This window comes from Salvelinus alpinus, chromosome 34 (assembly GCF_045679555.1).
Source record: "Salvelinus alpinus chromosome 34, SLU_Salpinus.1, whole genome shotgun sequence".
NCBI classification, from domain to species: Eukaryota; Metazoa; Chordata; class Actinopteri; order Salmoniformes; family Salmonidae; genus Salvelinus; species Salvelinus alpinus.
Genome location: NC_092119.1, coordinates 18,011,325 through 18,027,584, shown reverse-complemented (window position 1 = coordinate 18,027,584; position 16,260 = coordinate 18,011,325). Strand labels below are relative to the sequence as shown.

The window sequence follows — 16,260 nt, the reverse complement described above, 5'->3', positions numbered from 1 at the left end:
GCCTGTAATTTTCACCATAGATACACTTCAACTATGACAGACAAAATGAGAAAAAAAATCCAGAAAATCACATTGTAGGATTTTTAATGAATTTATTTGCAAATTATGGTGGAAAATAAGTATTTGGTCAATAACAAAAGTGTATCTCAATACTTTGTTATATACCCTTTGTTGGCAATGACAGAGGTCAAACGTTTTCTGTAAGTCTTCACAAGGTTTTCACACACTGTTGCTGGTATTTTGGCCCATTCCTCCATGCAGATCTCCTCTAGAGCAGTGATGTTTTGGGGCTGTTGCTGGGCAACACGGACTTTCAACTCCCTCCAAAGATTTTCTATGGGGTTGAGATCTGGAGACTGGCTAGGCCACTCCAGGACCTTGAAATGCTTCTTACGAAGCCACTCCTTCATTGCCCGGGCGGTGTGTTTGGGATCATTGTCATGCTGAAAGACCCAGCCACGTTTCATCTTCAATGCCCTTGCTGATGGTAGGCTTTGTTACTTTGGTCCCAGCTCTCTGCAGGTCAGTCACTAGGTCCCCCCGTGTGGTTCTGGGATTTTTGCTCACCGTTCTTGTGATCATTTTGACCCCACGGGGTGAGATCTTGCGTGGAGCCCCAGATCGAGGGAGATTATCAGTGGTCTTGTATGTCTTCCATTTCCTAATAATTGCTCCCACAGTTGATTTCTTCAAACCAAGCTGCTTACCTATTGCAGATTCAGTCTTCCCAGCCTGGTGCAGGTCTACAATTTTGTTTCTGGTGTCCTTTGACAGCTCTTTGGTCTTGGCCATTGTGGAGTTTGGAATGTGACTGTTTGAGGTTGTGGACAGGTGTCTTTTATACTGATAACAAGTTCAAACAGGTGCCATTAATACAGGTAACGAGTGGAGGACAGAGGAGCCTCTTCAAGAAGAAGTTACAGGTCTGTGAGAGCCAGAAATCTTGCTTGTTTGTAGGTGACCAAATACTTATTTTCCACCATAATTTGCAAATAAATTCATTAAAAATCCTACAATGTGATTTTCTGGATTTTCCCCCTCATTTTGTCTGTCATAGTTGAAGTGTACCTATGATGAACATTACAGGCCTCTCTCATCTTTTTAAGTGGGAGAACTTGCACAATTGGTGGCTGACTAAATACTTTTTTGCCCCACTGTACAGGGGGTACCGGTACCGAGTCTATGTGCGGGGGCACCGTATACTGCAGGCAGCCAGAGGGAGTGTACTGGGCTTATTCTTAGCCCTCTCTATCTGCTCCTCTGTGTGGTGCCAACTGCCAAATGGATACCTAGAGGAATGATCCACTAAGAACATCTAAATATTATTAATACTCCTACTAACATGGGAGCCACTGGATGCATCCCATATGAGACCGTATTACCTATATATAGTGTACTTCTTTTGACCAGGGCCTTTTGGGATGCACCCACTGTGACAGATGTGCTGCTACTGGGGCTAGACGATGGAGGTCTGGAGGAGAGCCAAGCAGGTCTGGGACCAATGCCAGGGTACAACCCCAGGCCCAACTCACACACACACCCTCAGGCCTGCCCAAGCCAAGCAGGCATAATATGCTCTGCCTTGCTTTTCTCTGAATTGGATGGCACTTCACCAGCTCTGATAATGCCCTCTTAATAGCCCCACTGAACACACACACACTCTTTGTAACAACACATTCAAATGAGATGAAACATGGGTGTGTGTTGATATTGTTGACTATAGCAGTAGTTACAAAGATAACTTCAATAATTTTCACATTCCATTTCACAAATCTCTTATCGGATGTTTTGGTTTTAATGTGTGAAAAGGGGAAAGTTAATTCTTTAAAGCTGCTCATTTAAACTTTGACTAAGAAGAATTTACATACAGTACATTTGGACCCAACGCAGTCTCTTTATAACGTGCTGGAGCTCTGAAGTGGTTTGTTTCACAAGTCAACGGGAGGTTGGTGAAGCATCTGGCAACCAGCTGATAGTGGTTTATACCTACAGTAGTATCTTTAACCATGTTGTCTCTCATTTCCTCCCAGAAGAGGGGAGATCTGGCTTCTCATGGCTTGCAAGCTAACAATAAATATCTGTATTCAGTATGAGTTAGCTAACTACATAGAAGGTGAATATGTTATTATGGTAACAATTTGCCTAGTTAAATAAAGGTTAAATAATAAAAAATAAAAACAATTCTGGTAACAATTTGCCTACTTAAATAAAGGTTAAATAAAACATTTAAAAATAATTCTGGTAACAATTGAATGTACCCGTCTCAGGCTTGGAGTATTCCAGACACAGGATTTCTGAGTCATGGGCCTGAACGTTCAAAATCTCCCCCATGCTCTCCAGATCGTGGATCCTGCAACAACAAACAGAACAAAATAGTACTTGATTAGTCCTGTTATGCTCCCATAACACCACCATTTGTTTGTTGTTGCGAGGAGCACACTGTTACAGCTCAGTCCCGCCACACACAGAGACACCGCTGGGCTGCAGTAGAATGCAGAGTAGACCGCCATCATTCAGTTTTGCGTGACAAAGTTAATTAACAAAAAGTAGCCTTGGTGTTAACTGGGTCAGCATCTATCCATCCAGTGATGTGGACAGAGAGTCAGCTAGGCTGCTGCCTGAATGGACACCAGCCTACTCCAACCCCAATTAAACACACACAGCTCTGAACACGCACACGCACGCGCACGCGCTCACACACACACCCAGGAGTCTAGTTAGGGAATTTCATTAGGACATAGAGGTGCTGAGTCCTGAGGGGCAGTGGTGGAAAACAAGGCTCTCTCTGGGACGGCATAGCAGGGGTACTGTACCTCAGGGTTTACCCTGATGAAGGTCTACTGACCCAAACATTCATTCGTTTAAAGGGATCCAATCAATTGTTTGTGGAGTAATCAAGAACACCAGTGTGAGTTTCTCATTCTACAATAGTTTCTTCCATAGACTTTGAACTACAGGTGTGCGAACAAACCACTCTTTTTCTCCAACAGTACCTCAAGGTGCCGGTCCGGTCGCCCGATGCCAGGTGCTGCCCGTCTGGGCTGACACACATGGTCCTGATGCCCGTCCTGGTCTCGGAGGTCTGGGGGTCGGCCTTCTCTCCGTTCCCCGAGTTGAGGCACTCTGTGTCCAGCAGGCCGGCCGTGTTGTTGTCCATGTAGATGATCTTCTGGAGGTCCTGGACAGAGGGAGAGAAGGGGGGGGTTATTAGCCCCACTTATTTTTTTGGGGGGGGGGTGCAAAACCAAATATTTTTTTAGAACTAAAACAAGATTGACCACAGTTTGTCGTTTCCAAAGGGAACACATGAGTCATAGTGGGCAAAACAAGAAGGAGGTGGGCAGAGCCAAGCACACACTAGCGATATCCTATTGGTGCATTCTAGTATACATCTGCATATTTCCGTTAGGGAACACCTACTCTGTGAAGTGCACGTGTGCAATACCTCAATTCACCTTTGCACTCCTTCTAAAAACTTTTGCAAGTCTACAAATCTTAGTCCACTCTGTTCAGAACAGATTCTAGTTTTGGGAACAGAAAACTGTATCAAATGTTGAAATGATGAGAACATTTGCAGAATGTCGGCTAAAATCCATCTCGTTCCATCTTCTCCCACTGCCGACCAGTGGGCTTCCTCTCTATTTGGTAGTGAGTGGAAACGCCAACAGGATGCTTCACATTTATACATCCAGTGAAATCTCTCTCTCATTGTTCTATCTGTGGCATAACTCAGGATTCAAAGGTTCTTGAGTAGAACTACTTTGCATCAAAAGTCAATCAGCAGTCATTCATATTGAGATCAGGGTTTAGATAAAGGGTGTGTGAGAGTGAAACAGACGTACGTTGCTGATGACGTTGCGGCTGAGAGTTGTGTTGTGTCCATCAGTGTTCCAGAGCCGGACGGTATTGTCTGAAGAACAGCTGAGGAAGGAGCCTGGAGGCAGACAGGGCTGCCTGCCATCACTTACCCTGTCTGGGTACACCTGTACAGGTACAGAGGACATGAAACATCAGTAGACCTATCGTCTAGGAGACGGGTACACCTGTACAGGTACAGAGGACATGAAACATCAGTGGACCTATCGTCTAGGAGACGGGTACACCTGTACAGGTACAGAGGACATGAAACATCAGTGGACCTATCGTCTAGGAGACGGGTACACCTGTACAGGTACAGAGGACATGAAACATCAGTGGACCTATCGTCTAGGAGACGGGTACACCTGTACAGGTACAGAGGACATGAAACATCAGTGGACCTATCGTCTAGGAGACGGGTACACCTGTACAGGTACAGAGGACATGAAACATCAGTGGACCTATCGTCTAGGAGACGGGTACACCTGTACAGGTACAGAGGACATGAAACATCAGTGGACCTATCGTCTAGGAGACGGGTACACCTGTACAGGTACAGAGGACATGAAACATCAGTAGACCTATCGTCTAGGAGACGGGTACACCTGTACAGGTACAGAGGACATGAAACATCAGTAGACCTATCATCTAGGAGAGATGATATAAATATTAATCTACATACATCATGGCAGGTACAGAGGACATGGAAACATTTGTTCTAAACTAGCGTATGCACATCCAGATAGATTCCAGCTGCAGAGTGGAAAAATGGCTTCATCAAAAATAAAAAGGTAACCGCAGGCGGTTGAATGCTCCGCTGCACGCAACAATATACAGTACATTCAGAAAGTATTCAGACCCCTTGACTTTTTACACACTTTGTTACATTACAGCCTTATTCTAAAATAGATTAAATAACATCCTCATCAATCTACACACACTACCCCATAATGACAAATCAAAAACAGGTTTAGACATTTTGGCAAATGTATAGAAATAGCTTATTTACATAAGTATTCAGACCCTTTGATATGAGACTCGAAATTGTGCTCAGGTTCATCCTGTTCCATTGATCATCCTTGAGATGGTTCTACAACTTGATTGGAGTCCACTTGTGGTAAATTCAATTGTTTGGACATGATTTGGAAAGGCACACACCTGTCTATATAAAAGGTCCCACAGTTGACAGTGCATGTCAGAGAAAAAACCAAGCCATGAGGTCGAAGGAATTGCCCGTAGAGCTCCGAGACAGGATTGTGTCGAGGCACAGATCTGGGGAAGGGTACAAAAACATTTCTGGGCTTCGGGACAAGTCTCTGAATGTCCTTGAGTGGCCCAGCCAGAGCCCGGACTTGAACCCGATCGAACATCTCTGGAGAGACCTGAAAATAGATGTACAGCGACGCTCCCCATCCAACCTGACAGAGCTTGAGAGGATCTGCAGAGAAGAATGGGGGAAACCCCCCAAAAACAGGTGTGCCAAGCTTGTAGTGTCATACCCAAGAAGACTCAATGCTGTAATCACTGCTAAAGGTGCTTCAACAAAGTACTGAGTAAAGGGTCTGAATACTAAAGTAAATGTGATTTCAGTTGTTGTTGTTTTTTTTATAAATGTGCAAATAATGCTGTAACGTAACAAAATGTGAAAAAAGTCAAGGGGTCTGAATACTTTCCGAATGCACTGTATATGAGACCACCATTCAACAGTGTGCAACAGGTATCTTGTTTCTTTTCTACATGTAAAAGGATCTCTACACAGGGAGTAAAGAGCAACGTGTTCCTCCCGGCCTTACCTCGACGCTCCACACGCAGGCCGAGTGGTAAAGGGCGGAGTAGACCTTGCCCACTTTGCGGAGGTCCCGTACGTCCCACACGTACAGGCTGTGGTCGTTGTAGACACAGGACAGCCAGCGGCTCGCAGGGTCATAAGATACAGCCACCGTGTCTGGACACCGGGCGTCCATCTTGTGGCTGAAGAGGTGACTGGAGGGAGGGAGAGTTAGGATGTAATAACACTGTAATTCTCTAATAAAATAAAAATATATATTGAATTTATAAAGCACTTTTCCAGAAGCCAGATACTTTATAGTTACAGTACAAGCTAACCCAATTCAGTGGTTATGAGAAAAGCCCAGCTATTGGCCGGGCTGGCATCCCTTTACCAACGATTTAATGGTTGTGTTTTTGGCCTGAGCATAATGTGCCTACTGGAGAAGTTTCCCACAGAAACTTCTATAAACAGTAGTGAGCTGACCTTGATGGCTTTACTTAATAGCAGCTTCGACATGACCTACACAGCCATCTATGGGCCCTGGTCAAAAGTAATACACCAAATAGGGAAAAGGGTGTCATTTGGGATGCAAACATGCAGTTAGTTATTCCATTGGTGGAATCTTTCACAACCCACACAAACATGCTACATACATGATTATTCAGCTAATCTGTTATAACATCTGGGGCCTATTGTCAGGAAGTCAGTTGAACAGGGAAATGAACCAGCAGCATTCCAGACTCTGCATTCACTCAGTCCATATTTATGAGAAGAACTAACTCTCAGAGGAATCTCTGTCCGTCTTACTGAAGGCATCAACAACAAAACGTCGATTTAAAAAGAGCTCGAGGGGGATACAGGAATACAAAACAATGACATTTATCTCCAGCTGGGCCCACATGCATCCTGGATGAACAGGAAATCATTAAAGGGTATTTTGTGTAGTTGGTTTGCTTGGTATTTGCATAGGTATGTAGAGTATGATGCTGTATGAGAACAAGATACCACACAACCCACACCGCTCTGGCTAACCAACAGGACAGACAGAGACTGTTCCCACTTCCCACAGTCACAAAGACACCATTTAAATGCTTCATTCACGACCAGGGCGACATTTAAAAGTCATAATGTTGATAAAAAACAGGTTCTCTCATATCCAATTTTTTTTCTATGTCACGATACAGGCAATTAAAGACCCAATTGATTATAAAATATGAATTCTTGCACACATAAAAACCTCTGTACGTCGTCTGCATTGTGTGGAGGTTAAGGTCGGGGACACTCACCTAGCCTCCACCACAGTGGCGATGTCTGTGCCCAGGCAGTGTGGGCGTGGCAGGGTACAGATGAAGTGCAGGTTGACGGGGCTGAAGGCCCTAACCGTGCCGTCGGCACAACCACAGAAGATCAGCTCGTCCGTCACAGACAGAGATGTGGCCTGACTGGTCTGCAGGGCAGAGGAGGATGGTTAGAGGACACACTTACTGTCCACTACGTAAAACACACACGTCACGGTTTCCTCCACTACAGGATGTAGAGAAGACAGGACAGGGACCCACCTGGCTCCATTCCCTTCTGCCTCACTAGAGCAACACATCGGGAATAGGGTGCTATTTGGGATGCAGCCCAGGACTTCAGGGAAATTAATTGCAGAGACAGCAGAAAAGAGCTACAGTGCTGTATGTTAATGATATTGAACATATTGAATTGAAGACCATTGCCAGAGAGGCATCAGAGAACCCACTAGGAACTAGCAGTCACAGTGTTTCCCATAGGATTTTTTTCAGCAGCGGTGGCAAGGTTAGCTTAGGGGAGTGGGGGGCGTGGTAGTGGGCGTGGCCAATGGCACGGTCTCCGACCCAACATTTTAAATGTCCAGCTCTTGGCCGTAGAAACAACATTTCCTGCAATTCTAGCTTTTTTGCATTGGTGCGGAGAGAAAATGTGTTATTTTTTTGTTCTTACGCTATCTGTCACTCAAGTATTATAACAAAATCAATGGGGGCCACATTCCATGACATTTGGGGAATTTTTGATTCTCCCTGACGTCTAGTTTCTATTTTTGTTAGTTATCAAAAATGATCTTATTTAAAAATATGTTGCTCCATTATCTTCTCTACATACTTTATAACTGGTTGTAGATGTTCAAGTTTACAGTGAAAACATTTTACCATCACGGAAAGAGTTCGGTATAACCAAACTCTTTTGTTTTTACGCAGAGGCTCGCCACTGCTAAATTAACATAGGGGAAACATTGAGTAAGCATCACATACTTGTCCGTCTGTGTAAATACTGATTACCACACTTCACTGTAGCTAGGAACCTGGGTCAACAATATAAGAACATCTCTCAAGTAGTTTAATCTAGGCAGAAGAAGTGGCTTCACTAGAAAATAAATATTTTGAAAATGAAACAGTTCAACAACAAAACAGTTTGACAGAAACAGAATGATATGCAGTATATTTCACTGTGGTGAAGGAGATGGGATATGGTATCCACTCCATGAACCACACATCATATATTTCACTGTGGTGAAGGAGATGGGATATGGTATCCACTCCATGAACCACACATCATATATTTCACTGTGGTGAAGGAGATGGGATATGGTATCCACTCCATGAACCACACAACATATATTTCACTGTGGTGAAGGAGATGGGATATGGTATCCACTCCATGAACCACACAACATATATTTCACTGTGGTGAAGGAGATGGGATATGGTATCCACTCCATGAACCACACAACATATATTTCACTGTGGTGAAGGAGATGGGATATGGTATCCACTCCTTGAACCACACAACAGATCCAGATCTAGGCCTCCAGCTTGAAAACAACACACAATATAATTTTACAATTTACCAGAATGATGCTTGAAATGATGAATAACAGTAATTCAGTCAGGCATGCAGCCCAGAATGGACACAGCTTTTTCTCCAAGTCCAATAACAGTCATTTACTAAATGTTTTTTTTTACACATTCTCCACTTGGGCTCAGGTTGCCAAAGCATGCTGTGCTTTCCCAACAGTCAGTGCACTGCTAACCACGGCATGCCAGAGAAGCAGCCATCTTAGAAGGGGAGAAACCAAAATATACCAAAGTGGCAGCTTCAAGTGGCCTCTGGGGAAGAGGAGTGTATGGTGACAGTGTAGTTGTGACAGAGGATGATCTCACTCATGCCTACAGCAGATAAGATATGCAGTTCATGTGAGGGGATTAAAGCCATGTCCTAGTTGGATGTTGTGGTCACATGATACAGGCTAGATCACAGCCTGCTTTTAAATTAATCCACACTGGTAGCTTCGCAGTGAGAATGTTAAGAGCGTAAATTAATGAAGTCAGTTTTGAGATGACCAGCTTGAGTGGAGAGTTTGATATCAGCTGTCTGATATGCCAGGATGGAATGTGATGGAGTAGCTGCAGCTGAGACAGAACAAGCATTGTAGCTCTCCCTCCCTCCTCCCCCTCCCTCCCATGCTTTGGTCCTGTGTCTGCTACAAAAGCATGACTGTGCACCCACTTCAGCCCTGTTAGCAGGAAGGTAGCAGAGTGGGTTACAATCATGTGGTACAAGTTCAGGAAAGGGTTGTTGTGACCTCAGAGCTGGTTTGATCGTAATGCTGCATGATTTCTGTAGCCGGAGAGGCAGGTAGCCTAGTGGTTAAGAGTGTTGGGCCAGTAACCGAAAGGTCGCTGGTTCTGTCGATGTGCCCTTGAGCAAGGCACTTAACAATAATCGCTCCTGTTACTAGCTCTGGATAAGAGCGTCTGGTAAATGACTAAAATGTCAAATGTAATGTAAACTGTACAAGCTGACTGTTTGACTGATAATTCCCATGCAGTACATTACAGCTAAAACCCACAAACAGAGTATCCCACAAGGCAACATTATTTTCTCAGGCCCTCAGAACTTGAGGTGGGCACTAGCAATGATGTGAGCGGTATCTATCTAAGGCCTGGGGTGAAAACACTGATGAGTTCATGTTTGTTCTCACACCAACACCAAAGTAAAGTGACCAGTGATGTGAGCAGTGATGCTGATAATGACATCACATTGACCACAGCTTGTCATGTGAATTAACGTCAGCCAATAGCTAAGAATGGTGCTCACATCAACACACACCAATAGGGTGGAATGTCAAAGGCATGATAGAATGCAGCATTCTGAGAAACCCTCCAATGGGATGCTCAGGGGAAACGGAGGGGGGTGGGGAATAACTTTCGGCTGATGTGACATGGAACTGCAGGACAGGTAATGGACAGACTTACTGTGACACTGTCGTTCTTCTGGACAGTGTGAGAGGAAGAGAAAGCAGAACAACACTGATATTAGACAGACAGCAGCATGGAAGGTCAAATGAATACTCCACCAACACCAGCCAGTTGTCTGTCTAGAATTTACATTTATGCAGAAGTGAAAGCTGTGTTTTGTAAGACAAAGTCGGTGGCTAGATTACATGTAGAATGAGGATATTTTGAAGTAGCAAAGTCAAGTGAAAGTTTGAAACTGTGCCACATGTAGATTGAAAAGGGGTTATATTCTAATCTGATTATGCAGTAGAAAGCTGTGATAAATCACTAACTCTCTCTGCCAACATTTACACATAATCGTTACTATAGTGATACATCTCCATTCATTCAAACAGTTTTAGACAAAACGATTCAGTGTTACTCCACGCCTGTGGATACAGCCAGGCAGCTACAGTCCCAGGGAAACCGGGAAGTAGCCTACTGCCTGAATTGGTCCAATAAACTGGAATATGTCATCATATTCAGGGTTTCCTTTTTAGTTTATATGCCTTTTGAACCCTGCAGAGGAATACTTATGATTATAAATTATTGAGTCAAGGAAGCCGATTCTTGATTCTATGAATTTGTCTTATAACAAGTCTCATGTCTGTTTTTGGTTGCAAAAGGTTTTGCTACGTTGTGCCCTTAATGAACGTGACCCCAGAGTCTACTAACTCACCCTTAGCTCCACCCATTTGTCCAGCAGGCGTTTGTCATTGAACTCGCAGAGCAGGCCCGAGGAGGTGATGCAGAAGGTGCTGGCGGCTTTACGACCCTTCCCACATGCCACGTCACTGAAGAAGTTGTTCCTCAGCTCCCCCAGGAGCCCCGAGCGACCCAGCAGAGGAACCGTGGCGTTCACCTAGCAGACGGACAGAGGGAGGCAGGGAGGGAAGAAGGGATGGAGAGATGATTAGAGATACATTGCTATGGGGTCTGATAGATCTAGTCCATCAGTTTGTTATGTTATCCCAAACCCCGGGATGTCAGACCTTCTATACGGCTTCAACATGCCTATTGAAGTTGATATGTGACATCTGTCTTTATTCTAATAGCTTGAGCGATTAGAGAGAAGTTTCCCCAACTGGTTCTTCTGACCTCCAACCCAGCGTTGTATATATTTGTTACATTCCAACAATAAACTATAAACATTTTCTTTATGAAAGTCTTATAAATTGAAAAATTATTTTTACAGCTTATTAGCGTACACCTAATATGTTCCCCCTGTTGATGATGCTCATTATACATTAAGGTTGAACCAAAAGATTACATGTAACAAAAACGAAATACGAAATTATTATGTGAAATTGAATGAAACAATAATGTATGTTGATGCTAATATGATGTACAATATTCCATGATGTTTCTATATGATAACAAAAGCGTAATATATTTAATATGCCATATACTATTTTTTAACAGTTTCACTAGTTCATTTATTAACTTAATCATTATGACACACCCCTCACTACTGTCATTGGTTACACTAATTGCACTGTGTGTCCACATAACCTGGTTGAAGTATTCATGACATCACCCTGAGGAAGGCACAGTGATGCCCAAACGTTGCTAAATACCCATTCAATTGCTGGGAGATTATACATGGAGTGTGCAACTTTCTTTATTTTGATAGTTTACATTCCAACAATAACACAAGTGATTAAACTAATGATCAGCGGCTTGCTGATTAATTGCATAGATTAATTAGGTGTGTTAGTGTTGGAATTGAACCAATATATGGAACGGCTGAAGATCAAGAGGACAAGTTGGGGGAAACGACACCCTATTCCCTACATAATACACTATATAGGGAATAGTGTGCATTTTGGGACGTAACCATGATATTAGAGAAACATTCCTGAGAGGCTCAGTTAGAACCAGCATTAGTTATTATTTGTCAGTTATGGATGAGTGATGGAGCTGAGAGATAAGCCTGGAGAAATGTAACCACTCTCAAATTCATAAACTGAGCTGTGGATGCAAGGACTGACCATCCATTTTCATTTTTTATCTAACCTTTATTTAACTAGGCAAGTCAGTTAAGAACAAATTCTTATTTACAATGACGGCCTACACCGGCCAAACCCAGACGACGCTTGGCCAATTGTGCGCCGACCCACGGACTCTCAATCTCGTCCGGTTGTGATACAGCCTGGAATCGAACCAGGGTGTCTGTAGTGACGCCTCAAGCACTGAGATGCAGTGCCTTAGACCGCTGCGCCACTCGGGAGCCCATGATATCCATGATATAGCCATACACTACCGTTCAAAAGTTTCTGGTCACTTAGAAAAATGTCCTTGCTTTTGTCCCTTAAAACAACATTAAATTGATCAGAAATACACTGTAGAGATTGTTAATGTTGGAAATGACTATTGTAGCTGGAAACGGCAGATTTTTTATGAAATATCTACATACAGAGGCCCATTATCAGCAACCATCACTCCTGTGTTCCAATGGCACGTTGTGTTAGCTAATCCAAGTTTATCATTTTAAAAGACTAATTGAGCATTAGAAAATCCTTTTTGCAATTATGTTAGCACAGCTGAAAACTGTTGTGCTAATTAAAGAAGCAATAAAACTGGCCTTCTTTAGACTACTTGAGTATCTGGAGTATCAGCATTTGTGAGTTCGATTACAGGCTCAAAATGTCCAGAAACAAAGAACTTTCTTCAGTATATTTTTGTTCGGAGAAATGAAGGCTATTCCATGAGGGAAATTGCCAAGAAACTGAAGATCTCGTACAACGCTGTGTACCACTCCCTTCAAAGAACAGAGCAAACTGGCCCTAACCAGAATAGAAAGAGGAGTAGGAGGCCTCGGTGCACAACTGAGCAAGAGGACAAGTACATTAGAGTGTCTAGTTTGAGAAACAGACGCCTCACAAGTCCTCAACTGGCAGCTTCATTTAATAATACCCGCAAAACACCAGTCTCAACATCAACAGTGAAGAGGTGACTCCAGGATGCTGGCCTTCTAGGCAGAGTTGCAAAGAAAAAGCAATAGACTGGCCAATAAAAATAAAAGTTTAAGATGGGCAAAAGAACACAGACACTGGACAGAGGAAAATTGGAAAAAGTTATGGACAGACGAATCTAAGTTTGAGGTGTTCGGATCACAAAGAAGAACATTCGTGAGATGCAGAAAAAAATGAAGATGCTGGAGGAGTGCTTGACGCCATCTGTCAAGCATGGTGGAGGCAATGTGATGGTCTGGGGGTGCTGTGGTGGTGGTAAAGTGGGAGATTTGTACAGGGTAAAAAGGATCTTGAAGAAGGAAGGCTATCACTCCATTTTGCAACGCCATGCCATACCCTGTGGAGCCAGTTTCCTCCTACAACAGGACAATGACCCAAAACACAATTTCAGACTATGCAAGAACTACTTAGGGAAGAAGCAGTCAGCTGGTATTCTGTCTATAATGGAGTGGCAAGCACAGTCACCGGATCTCAACCCTATTGTGCTGTTGTGGGAGCAGCTTGACCGTATGGTACGTAAGAAGTGCCTATCAAGCCAATCCAATTTGTGGGAGGTGCTTCAGGAAGCATGGGGTGAAATCTCTTCAGATTACCTCAACAAATTGACAACTAGAATGCCAAAGGTCTGCAAGGCTGTAATTGCTGCCAATGGAGGATTATTTGACGAAAGCAAAGTTTGAAGGACACAATTATTATTTAAATTAAAAATCATTATTTATAACCTTATCAACGTCTTGTCTATATTTCCTATTAATTTTGCAACTCATTCCATGTATGTTTTCATGGAAAACAAGGACATTTCTAATTGACCCCAAACTTTTGAACGGTAGTGTATATCCATATCAACATTTATACTGAACAAAAATATAAACACAACATGCAAGAATTAAAGATTTTAATCCGTTACAGTTCATAGAAGGAAATCAGTCAAGTGAAATAAATTCATTAGGCCCTAATCTATGGATTTCACATGACTGGGCAGGGGTGCATAGGCCCACCCACTGGGGAGCCAAGTCTACCCACTGGGGAGCCAAGCTCAACCAATCAGAATACGTTTTTCTCTACAAAAGGGCTTTATTGCAGACAGAAATAGTACTCAGCAACAGCTCTGTTGGACATTCCTGCAGTCAGCATGCCAATTGCACGCTCCCTCAAAACTTGAGATATCGGTGGCATTGTGTTGTGTGACAAAACTGCACATTTTAGAGTGGCCTTTTATTGTCCCCAGCACAAGGAGCACCTGTGTAATGATCATGCTGTTTAATCAGCTTCTTGATATGCCACACCTGTCAGGTGGATGGATTATCTTGGCAATGGAGAAATGCTCACTAACAGGGATGAACACAAATTTGTGTACAACATTTTAGAGAAATAAGCTTTTTGTGTGTATGGAACATTTCTGAGATATTTTATTTAAACTCATGAAAGATGGGAACAACACTTTACATGTTGTGTTTATATTTTTGTTCAGTATAGTTTTATCCATGTTGAGGCTATATAGTGTTTATTTACATTTACATTGTTTACAAACATTGTCTTATATTTTGGGTTGTGATGGTGTACGACAGGTGAACTAAGATCAGGAGGCATTTATACATTATATTCTTCAGGAAACAATCAATGGGCACATATCATTCATTTACATCAAAAATGGATGTAGCAACTGCACATTGCCCCTTTAAGAAATGTTGTTGTTGGTGTGACTGTGTGAATACCTTGGATGATTTGGTGTGATCCAGGTACCAGAACTTGACGTGCCTGTTCCCTGCCGTGACAAAGTAGTTGCTGTCATCTGAGAAGGACACAGCTGTGACTTTACTGGACACCTTGTTGGCTGCCACCACTATGTTTTTCTGAGCGGAGAAGAAGAGCACAGAACAGAACTTTAGATCAACAGTGGATATATACTTTGTCCTCAGACAAGAATAAAGTAAAAATAGTATAAAACATTGAAGGGTAGCTCAAAAACAGCACTTAGCATTTTCCACTATACCGGTCTAGTGCATTTGGACAAGTATTCAGACCCCTTCACATTTTCAACATTTTGTTATATTACAGCCTTAATCCAAAATTGATTTTTTAAATATTTTTTTTTAAATCTCTCCTCAATCTACACACAATACCCCATAATGACAAAGTGAATGTATTAAAAATAAAAAACAGAATTACCTTTTAAGTATTCAGACCCTTTTCTATGAGACTCAAAATTGAGCTCAGGTGCATCCTGTTTCCATTGATCATCCTTGAGATGTTTCTACAACTTGATTAGAGTCCACCTATGATATATTCAATTGATTGGACATGATTTGGAAAGGCACACACCTGTCTATATAAGGTCGCACAGTTGACAGTGCATGTCTGAGCAAAAACCAAGCCATGAGGTAGAAGGAATTGTCCGTAGAGCATTGAGACAGGCTTGTGTCGCAGCACCAATCTGGGGAAAGGTACCAAAAAATGTATGCAGCATTGAAGGTCCCCAAAAACACAGTGGCCTCCATCATTCTTAAATGGAAGACGTTTGGAACCACCAAGACTCTTTCTAGACCTGGCCGCCCGGCGAAACTGACCAATCGGGGGAGAAGGGCCTTGGTCAGGGAGGTGACCAAGAACTCGATGGTCACCCTGACAGAGCTCCAGAGTTCCTCTGTGGAGATGGGAGAACCTTCCAGAAGGACATCTCTGCAGCACTCCACCAATCAGGCCTTTATGGTAGAGTTGACAGACGGAAGCCACTCCTCGGTAAAAGGCACATGACGGCCCGCTTGGAGTTTGCCAAAAGGCACCTAAAGGACTCTCAGACCATGAGAAACAAGACTCTCTGGTCTGATGAAACCAAGATTGAACTCTTTGGCCTGAATGCCAAGCATCACATCTGGAGTAAACCTGGCACCATCCCTACGGTGAAGCATGGTGGTGGCAGCATCATGCTGTGGGGATGTTTTTCAGTGGCAGGGACTGGGAGACTAGTCAGGATCGAGGGAAAGATGAACAGAGCAAAGTACAGAGATATCCTTGATGAAAACCTGCTCCAGAGCACTCAGGACATTAGAGTGGGGCAAAGGTACACATTCCAACAGAACAACGACCCTAAGGACACAGCCAAGACAACAAAGGAGTGGCTTCGGGACAAGTCTCTGAATGTCCTTGAGTGGTCCAGCCAGAGCCCGGACTTGAACCCGATCAAACATCTCTGGGGAGACCTGAAAATAGCTGTGCAGCGACGCTCCCCATCCAACCTGACAGAGCTTGAGAGGATCTGCAGAGAAGAATGGGAGAAACTCACCAAATACACGTGTGCCAAGCTTGTAGCATCATACCCAAGAAGACTCAAGGCTATAATCGCTGCTAAAGGTGCTTC

General features: G+C 43.2%; 1 protein-coding gene across 6 annotated transcripts in view; it reads right to left on the bottom strand.

Moving 5' to 3' along the window:
* LOC139563478 (mitogen-activated protein kinase-binding protein 1-like) overlaps positions 1–16,260 on the bottom strand; it is a 60,411-nt gene that overhangs the window by 19,789 nt on the left and 24,362 nt on the right. For 5 of the 6 annotated variants that reach the window (XM_071382178.1, XM_071382177.1, XM_071382181.1 and 2 more), the window contains 8 exons: positions 14,618–14,755; positions 10,607–10,789; positions 9,907–9,924; positions 6,916–7,076; positions 5,652–5,841; positions 3,843–3,983; positions 2,994–3,178; positions 2,259–2,350 (listed from right to left, as the gene is read on the bottom strand). In XM_071382178.1, the coding sequence (XP_071238279.1) occupies positions 2,259–2,350; positions 2,994–3,178; positions 3,843–3,983; positions 5,652–5,841; positions 6,916–7,076; positions 9,907–9,924; positions 10,607–10,789; positions 14,618–14,755 (1,108 nt within the window). The remainder of the gene's footprint in view (positions 1–2,258; positions 2,351–2,993; positions 3,179–3,842; positions 3,984–5,651; positions 5,842–6,915; positions 7,077–9,906; positions 9,925–10,606; positions 10,790–14,617; positions 14,756–16,260) is intronic. The other variant, XM_071382182.1, reaches the window with a different exon arrangement.